Source organism: Astatotilapia calliptera, chromosome 8 (assembly GCF_900246225.1).
Source record: "Astatotilapia calliptera chromosome 8, fAstCal1.2, whole genome shotgun sequence".
Classification (NCBI taxonomy): domain Eukaryota; kingdom Metazoa; phylum Chordata; class Actinopteri; order Cichliformes; family Cichlidae; genus Astatotilapia; species Astatotilapia calliptera.
In genome coordinates, this window is record NC_039309.1 from 14,913,831 (window position 1) to 14,923,049 (window position 9,219).

The 9,219-nt window shown below is 40.2% G+C and overlaps 1 protein-coding gene across 1 annotated transcript; it reads left to right on the forward strand.

The window, feature by feature from the left end:
* The first annotated feature begins 1,643 nt into the window (after nucleotides 1-1,643).
* Nucleotides 1,644-4,463, forward strand: LOC113027873 (gap junction delta-3 protein-like). The gene is made up of 2 exons (XM_026177693.1): nucleotides 1,644-1,779; nucleotides 2,213-4,463. Exon 2 carries the CDS (start codon nucleotides 2,426-2,428, stop codon nucleotides 3,275-3,277), a length of 852 nt encoding a protein of 283 aa, XP_026033478.1. The 5' UTR covers nucleotides 1,644-1,779; nucleotides 2,213-2,425; the 3' UTR covers nucleotides 3,278-4,463.
* Nucleotides 4,464-9,219: the final 4,756 nt, after the last annotated feature.

The window sequence follows — 9,219 nt, forward strand, 5'->3', positions numbered from 1 at the left end:
GACACACACGAGATGAGGTACTGTCAAAATAAAACAGGAAGTGACACACACTGAGTCAAAGACAATGAAATGTGAATTTGGGGACAAGACTGACTAAATACAGAGGCGAGCATGAGGGACACAGGGAAGGAAACCAAGATACAAGAGAACATCACACTGCGCTTTGTGGTCAAGATGACAGAAGAGAAGCTGAGGGAGGCTGAGGCCGCCGGCCTCCATAAAGTCTTCAAGCTTCAGAGCTCCCTCACCTGCAACTCTGTGGTAACGATTGCCACTTATTTGCACACATTCACAGCAGGATGAATAAAGTCTTTGGGTGCTTTTCTGTGAAATCCCAAGAATTTATTTACATATTTACAAACCATATGAAACGTCAACATTTTTCCATTTGTTTTTCAAGTTCTATTTAGCCATGTGGTCAGCCAGAAAAAGTATGAGTCTGTGCAGGATATCCTCAAAAATTTCTTTGACTTACAGATGAAGTAATTTGTGCTGAGAGGACAGGTTGGCAGGCGTCCTGGGAGCAGAGAGTGCCAAGGTTTAAGTGGTTTTTATGTTTGTTTTTTCTCCATATCCAGTCATAAGTGCATCTTGTTATTCACATATGAAAGTACAACTGTAGTGTCCCTGTAGCACAGTCATATAAATATTGCTACATATGTTTTGCAAATTTTAGTTTGCATACTTTCAACAACATGATAGAAACTGCAGAGTCCTGCACTGGTATGCTGCTGGACTGTGGGAAACCAGGTGCTTAGTCTTGCACGGTTATTAGAGCATATCACAGCACTCAAAAGCATTGACTGTCATAAATAAGTTATGACGTCAGTAAAATAACAAATTGCAATTTAGATTTTTGTTAAAGTTCACAAAGAAACACATTGCTTATGTGCAGCAGCATTAAAGATGTGCAAGCAGACCGTTCTTCACTTCAAAACAGCTACCAAGAATTATAAATTATGTGTTTTGTTTGATGAATTTTAAGAGAAGATAAAGGTTATGTTACAATACACACAACCTATAAGAAGATGGCTTAGATAATTGGAAAGACTCAGTAAGTTAAAACTAACTAAAATAAAGGGACTCTGTTCTATAATCCACTTGTTAGTGTTTCGCCTTTACCTGTAAATATTTTTTGGCTGGTCATGTTATACCTTTAAAAAACACAATTTTGACTTGCTTACATTAATTATATGGTTTATTTGAAGTTGTGTTGCTATTACTGTGTTACTATTGTGTCCTGTTTCATGTCACTTGCCACATATTTTGCCTCCAAAATCAGAGCTCTGTAGAAATATTTAAATATTTACGTAGGGGGAAACAAGTAATATTTTGTTGTAACTTCAGCAGACAGCACAGCTCGAGTTTCATACCATTAACATGTTTGTTTTAAACCTTAAACTTCTTTTAAAAGCTTGTCAATGCAAAACTACTGGAACATTTCTATAGCTAACAAAGCCTGAACTGAAAACCTATGAGCTCTTTTGATTTTGGTGATAGCTGACTAAATGAAGAGGAAAAACATTCCCAATTTTTTCTTTTTACATGCAGCCTCTCATGCGGTTACCAGGGAAACTGGTGGACCAACTTAAAAGAGATATTTCCTGCCATTTAGGAAATGCTCATCAAGAGTTTGCCTTTCTTGAATAAACACCTTCTGTCTGGGGCTGGATGGACACTGATTAGGACGTAGCAGGAATTTCCTGACAACTGTTGCCGCCCTTTCAATCATAAGTGCCAGCCAGCCTGAGGAACATGGCACTTTGGAGAGAGCTAAGGGTGAGTACACTATAAGATCGTGTGGGCATGAGAATTGACCATTTTTTATCTGGTTTATCTGAGCTTATACATGGTAGGAGAATTTTAAGGCTTTTTAAGGGGTGTAGGTCATTCATTTGTCTAGATACTGCAGATTAAATCCTAAATCAAATGTGTGCTCGACCTTTTTTATTGTGGCAGCACATGTGTCTCTGACTGAGCAGTTCAACCAGCCTGTATATGTCAATGAGAGTCAGCCTTTAGTAATCAAAATCATTTACAAATCCTGTATTCTGCAAAACTGCATTATTATACTCTACAATTTAAGTTTGCCAGCTTCCTAGTTCTTTGAAATATTACGCTAACTGAAAGCAAAAGAAATATAGAGATTTATTGTAGGCTGGTGATATTGTTTGATTCCTTTAGTGATGTCCTTGAATTATTGTCTTTGCAGGAATATGAACTCAATCAACCTAAAGTGCAAAAACTATGAACCCACTTCTTTTGATCACTTTTATTGGGTTTAGTTTCACTGTGAGTCATATATGGGAGATTATAACAAGAATTTTAGTTTAGTGTTTTTAAACAAAGGCAGCCTTTGCTCTGAGACAGACAGGTGAACAAGCCTCCAGACTTAAAAGAAGCCAGACCTGACAGTGCTGCAGTCATGGGTGAGTGGGGCTTCATCGGTGGATTCTTCGATGCCCTCCAGACTGAGTCGCCGATGCTGGGTCGTTTCTGGCTCTTCCTCATGCTGGTGTTTAGGATAGTGATCCTGGGAACTGTGGCCAGTGACATGTTTGAGGACGAGCAGGCGGAATTTATCTGTAACACCCTCCAGCCAGGATGTAAGCAGGTGTGTTATGACTTAGCTTTCCCCATCTCCCAGTACAGATTCTGGGTGTTTCATATAGTCCTCATTGCTACACCTTCTCTGCTTTTCCTCGTGTACGCCACACACCAGCATAAAAAGAGTGCTAATCCCCCCCCATCGAGTAAAAGGTGGAGCAGCGAGAACAGAGAAGAAAAAGCTTTAAGGAGGCTTTACATTATCACTGTGATCTTCCGCTTGGTGGCAGAAATTGTCTTTCTATTTACCCAGTGGTATCTCTACGGCTTTGAGGTAAAAGCCTATTTTGAATGTAGTCGTTCTCCCTGCCCCCTGACAGTGAAGTGCTACACCTCCCGGCCTGCAGAGAAGACAATCTTTCTCTTCTTCTACTTTATTGTAGGGGTGATATCAGCATTTTCCAGCTTTTTTGAGCTTCTTTACAGCTCTCGAAAGTGGTTTTGCTCAAACGACGAGGACAAAATCTACTACTGTGACTGCGAGAACCTCCACAACCTCGAGAAAGAGGAGACACAGGAGAAATCGGGAGGAAATACGTTGTCAGAGAGCACAGCCAGCAGTGTGAAAGTGAAGAAGGGATCAGTGAGAAGCAGCTCCGGTCGAAAGGTCTATTGCAAGTGCAAGAGTCCAAGAGGAAAATATGTGAGAAGGAAGATGCTTATGGTGTGAGATGACTCTGCAGTAGCACATGCTGCAATCAAAGCATCCTCTATTTTCTATTTTAAACTCACAGCAACATTTCTAATTCCATTTCACTTGAAAGAATTTCCCTTTTTAGGAGTTTTTACACACTTCAAAAAAAATGCATGGAAGCTAACCCATCAAATTTCAGGAAATGAGTAAAGACAACACAGATGATAAGAAGGACAAGAAGGATGCATGTGAGACATTGTTGACTTGTTCGTTCTGGTGACTGATTAAAGGCTTAAAGGAGAACTTTCTGGAATTCACTTGATAACACTTGTTAAGACTGATTGCATTTTGTGTTTGTGTTGTTCCCACTTTAAAGGACAAATCCGCCCTGAGGCAGCGTGTGAAGATTAATTTATTTAAGCAGATCTGGAAAGTGAAGTAAGGCTTTGTAAATGGAGGCATCTGTCTCTATCCAATCTGTAATGTTGGAATTATTTCAAGGTAGAGTGACCAAATTCCCAGCAAAGTAAATGTGAAGACAAAGTGAGATGCTGGGAAGTAGTCTGAAATTTTCGTGTCTACTTTAAAAATACAAATACACCAAATTCTGCACGTTATCAGATTGTAGGATGTACATGCAAACTCTGTTACTCGGAATATATCGCTGCTTCATTTCATTCAAGGTTGTTTCCATCGTATTCACCAAAATCTGCAAAGCTTTTACTCGACTTGAAGCCACTTGTGAGTATATCATTAGGTGCGTTAACCTTCTGACTATCAGAAAAAAACTTCCCTTCTGTTTCAAATGCCAGACTTCAGAAAAGTGCACAGCCAGCAGTACTAGTCAAAATGTGTGGCATTGTCTCAAGATGTAGGGGAGGGGTACAAGGAATAAAGTCGCACATAAAGAGGGACGTCTGGTCACCCTGTTTTTCAGGGTTTTTTCACTGTGTTTTTGAGTTTCTGACAGAGATTTAAGAGTTTCTATAACTGTCAGGGGGCTGGGTCTCCATTTTCACTTCTGTTATATTTTTGAGTTCTTATGTTATATTGAAATAGTGTTAAGTTCTATTATTATTATTAGTTTATCTGAGATGAATTTTAGTTAATATTTCCATACCCCTTGGTTTATATATCATGTTTCCTGTCTAGTCTGTCATGTGTTTCATCTTTATGTGTCCACATTGTAAAGTTTGTGTGTCATGTCTATGTTCTATTATGTTTCCTGTTTTATTTTGAAAGTCTTGTGTTTCCGTGTTCAGCATGTTTAGTTTTGCTTCCCCTGTGGCATCATGTTTAATTGTGTCAGGTGTGTTTCCCCAGGTGTCTCCACTTCCCTCATTATCCTTCTGTGTATTTTAGTCCTTTGTCTTCCTCTGTTCAGGGTCCGTTCTGTCAGAGTAGCTGACAGAAGCAGGTGTGTTTGTGAAGCAGACCCAAATGCAGACACGGGAGACATGAACTGAGGTTTAAACACAAAGCGAACCTTTATTACAGCTGATACACAAAACAGAAAAAACAAGGCGAGGGGAAACTAAGATTAACTATGAAAACAATGAAAAGAGACAAGAACATATAACTGAACACTGAAGTAATCCAAACATGAGCATGTACATTAACCTGAGCAGTTGAAAACAAGACTCTGTGACTTGAAATGAAGACAACAGACGGACCCGCACTGAACAGACGACTAAAACACACAGAAGGATAATGAGGGAAGCGGAAACACAGCTGACACAAATGAACATAGAGTCACAGGGGAAGCAAAACTAAACACACTGAACATGGAAACACAAGACTTTCAAAATAAAACAGGAAACATAATTGAACGTAGACATGACACACGAGCTAAAAGTAAAACCTAGCATCAGCACTTTACTTAGCAGATCACAGACTGAGGTTATTCACTCGGCTCATTACTCATTACTTACAGTTAGTCACAAATTAGTCTCTACTCACTGATTATTTTTGTTTGCTGATCAGCTTTTCAGATAAATATGCAGTACATGACTGTGATACAGTAATTGTGTTTTTGTTCAAAGCAAATAAAATCTGCTTTCATCAAGTCATAGCTAACTTATTTAATAAAATAAAAATATAATTACATCACGGTTTCCAACTCTTGTGATGGAGCTTGTAACTTTCAGTTTGTTTGTTTTGTTTAGTTTTTCAAATGTGGTTTTTTTTTTTAAATGAATGGACAATCGATATGACTGTAATTGAATTAAATGAGGTTATTAAAGCCATATTGTGATATTATTGTGATGTACGCCTGTCATGGTTGCCTGGTATGTCTTTATGTGGGGTTCATAACTTGTGACTAATGGTTTTATCAATGGTTAATGTAAGATTTGCTGACATTCTACGGGGCCAACTCACTCCACCCAGTGTGGGTTGACTGGAAGTGAAAAATCCACACACTTCCTTTCTAGAAAAAAAAGCCTTAGAGGACAAACTCCATTTAGTATAAGGAATGCATTACTCGCATTCATATCTGCACTGCGTTTTCCCAGTCGATTAACCTTTTTTTTTTTTTTTAATTCATCTTCATTTGTAATCATCTGCTAACCAAAACCATGGTTAAAATGTCCAAACCTTCAATAGAGGGTACAGTCTACAAAAGTGGTGTTACATTTCTTAAAGGATGACTTCACTTCACTCTAACTCCTATTTAAAAATGCTACAGCATCCTTAAACAACAAAGATCTCAAGTGGAGTTTAACGAATTGAATTTCTCCTTTTGAAGTGGAGTATTTAGCCTCGATGGCTGGGAAACTTTCAGAGGCGCACACCAGCAGCAGGCAGCTGGACTGGTTGCTCAGCTTTTATATTTGTGTCTCCGACACGGTCGTGAGCGAATGAATAGACTCTTTGTGAGTTCAACGGTGTTTCCTTTTATTGATGTCACAACACATTTCACTATTAATAATCAGACACAGCAGCTTTTCTCCCGGCGCCCTTTTTCAAAGGATATCGTAGTGTACCGTCAATAAGTTGCTCTAGTGCCGGCACACCACACACCACGAGACAGCATGCGCGCCGTTTCTGTTTGTGGCCGAGGATCATGGGGGGTGAATGTAATCATGTCATAAGAAACAAGCTCTGTGGCATTTTTCAGAGTCGTTGCTGCGCAAGTTTGGACACGAACCTGTTGTTTTTGTTCATGAGTTTATCGCGCTGAATTTCATTCAGTGTGCAGTCAAAAAAATTGTTATGTAAAGCCTTAACCCTGTAATGCCAAGAGTATCATATTTGATACATGAGTTTTTGTGAGTGTTCGAGACCTCTGCATCATCACTGTGGATTTTCTTTCCTCCTGAAAAACCTAAATAAATTGCACAATACATTTTAAAGCAATAAATTGGAAAAAAAAAAGATTTATTAGTTCATTTCTTTTTTATTTCATTTGAAAGAAGGTTTAAAAAATGTACATTTCTGGCAGTTATTTCATGGTTCAGACTTTTTTAAAACGTTACCCTTTGCGATCATCTGATCTCAAAACTGCTGTTGCTGGGTGTTTTTTCAGTTTGCCTGTCTCATTTTAGTGTCTTTGTTGTAGCTCCAACACTGACTCTGACCTAAATACTTGTGTCACATGCACAGGTGGTGTAAAATATTCTAATCAAAGCAGTCTCATTTGATCACCGTTCAGCTGCACAACATGAATATTAAAGCCCCCCTCTGCTCAGGAACTTGATTTGCTTGCTGTTACCTCACTTGGATGTTTGACCTTGACGGTACGGGCAGTGTATGTGTAAAAGTTATTTCTCTCATGTTCTTTTGAATGACAGAGATGGTTTCCCTCTGCTCACCTCACATTTCTGGCAAGCAGGTGTTTTTCCTGCCAGGATTAGTGATAAAACTGGTTTGGGACACCAGTTGTATAACAAAAACTTCCAGAAACTCCAGACAGTGAATTTTTGTGCCCTGCAGTGTAACCACTGTTGCATAATTATAAGTTGCGTAATAATGATATAACTTACCCTTCACTGATTGGCCCTTTTAATAGGTACACATGTCACAACTCGGTGAGTTTAGCCATGTTGACGTGATCAAGTCCATCAGAATGAGGAAGAAAGGTGATTTAAGGTTCTCTGAACACGGCACGTTGGTGCTGGATGGGCTGGTCTGATTATTTCAGACTGGGATTTTCCCACACGCCAACAAAAAAAAAAAAATCCAGTGAGCAGTTCCTGATGGCAGAGGTCAGATTGCCAGACTGCTTCGAGCTGATGGAAAGTTTACAGATAACTCAAAGAACCACTCGTTATAACTAAGGAACGCAGAAGAGCATCTCTAAACAACACAACGTTGAAGCGGATGGGCTACATCAGTAGAAAACCACACCTGGTGCCACTCCTGCTGGCTAAGACTTTCAAACCGAGGGTACTGCTGACACAGGCTCATCCGAATCGGCCAACAGGCCACTGGAAGAAAAGTTTCAATCATAAACACAAAAGCGTGGATCCTTGCATCAACACTTCAGCCTGCTGCTAGTGGCCGAATGGTGCAGATGATCATTTAAACACTACAGCATGCCTGGGTGTTGTTGCTAACCATGACCGTGCCTTAATAATGACCACAGTGATTACATCTTCTGTTGGGTACACAGTGATGTTCCACGTAACATGCCTCAAATCATCTTAGATCAACTTCAGGTTGTGGTGGAAGTATCTGAGGAGCATATGTACATTTTTTTGGACTACAGTCTGCTAAAGAAGTCAATATACACCATAGTTTAAAATAATATACCACAAAAGAATTTGCTGAAAAGAAATTTTGCACTAAAGCAAAAATGATAACCTTGATTATTCTGTCAAGTTCGTCTTGTCAACAGTAGGGGGCAGCAGTGGAACACTAAATCCCACACTTATGCCACTCATCTTCTGTAAGATGACTTAATTTGCAGCCACATTATCCCAGTGACACCCAGTGACAGTATCTTTTACACTGCAGGGTTTATTCATGCATATCAATCCTTTTAGGCCTCGCTTCTTTTCTTCACGAACAGTTCAGACTGAAACTGTGCAATATCTTACTTGCTTTAAAGCTTTGTCATTTGAGGTCAATTGAATGAACTGGTTCTGTGTTTTCAGTTAAGAAAGAGCGCTGGAACATTAAAAAAAAACAAGGTGACCATCATTTGAACACCAAAGCATCCATAGGTCCAAGTGGCTCATCTGAACACAAAGATGATCTAAATAATCTCCAAAGGAGCTTATTTTTTGCTTTATGCATTCCTCCAGGAAACACACACACACACAAACCCCTCCTGCAGTTCCCTGGACGCATCATATATGCAGATTGCAAAGTGGTGCAGCTTCTTTGATGTTGCACAGAGCAGAATTCTAGATGTGTTTTATATAACCGCTCGAGAGGGAAGGAAGGAAGAGTCGAAGAGGATTACCGTCAAAACTTCCCCTCTTTCCTTTTGCCCGCCTGCATTTCTACCTTTTTAAGTCTGTCTCGTCAAACTGGAAGCCTGTCTGTTTCTTTCTTTCTCTACCCTCTCTATTTTCCACTTTCTATGCTTTCCTACACTTCACACTCTCTCTCTCGTTCTTTTTTCTCTCTCTTCTGAATCCAAGGAGGCTTCGGTGCTGTCTCAGAGAAAATGTAGGTCATCTGTTTTCTGCGATTCCCCTCACACCAACACGGAGGAGGAGATGGAAATGATAACATCTTTCTCTGCTCTCTCCATCTCCCCACCCCTCTTTCATTCTCCACCTTGAATGAGACACTTCAGGGGCTCCCCGCGCTCTACCTGTGTCCTCTGCGCGCTCCTCGGAGGCTCCCTCAGTACACACCGACCTGAGTGACAGCTCCACGTGCGGAGTGCCTCTGAGCGTCCCACATCTTGTTCAGTCGTGTGGGGACAAAACTTGCCAAGATGTCTTCCCCCCCCCCCCCCCCCACCCTCAGAAACATCACTCCTACAGTTTGCTTTCTCTGCTCCAAACAAAGTATGAACAGCTCAC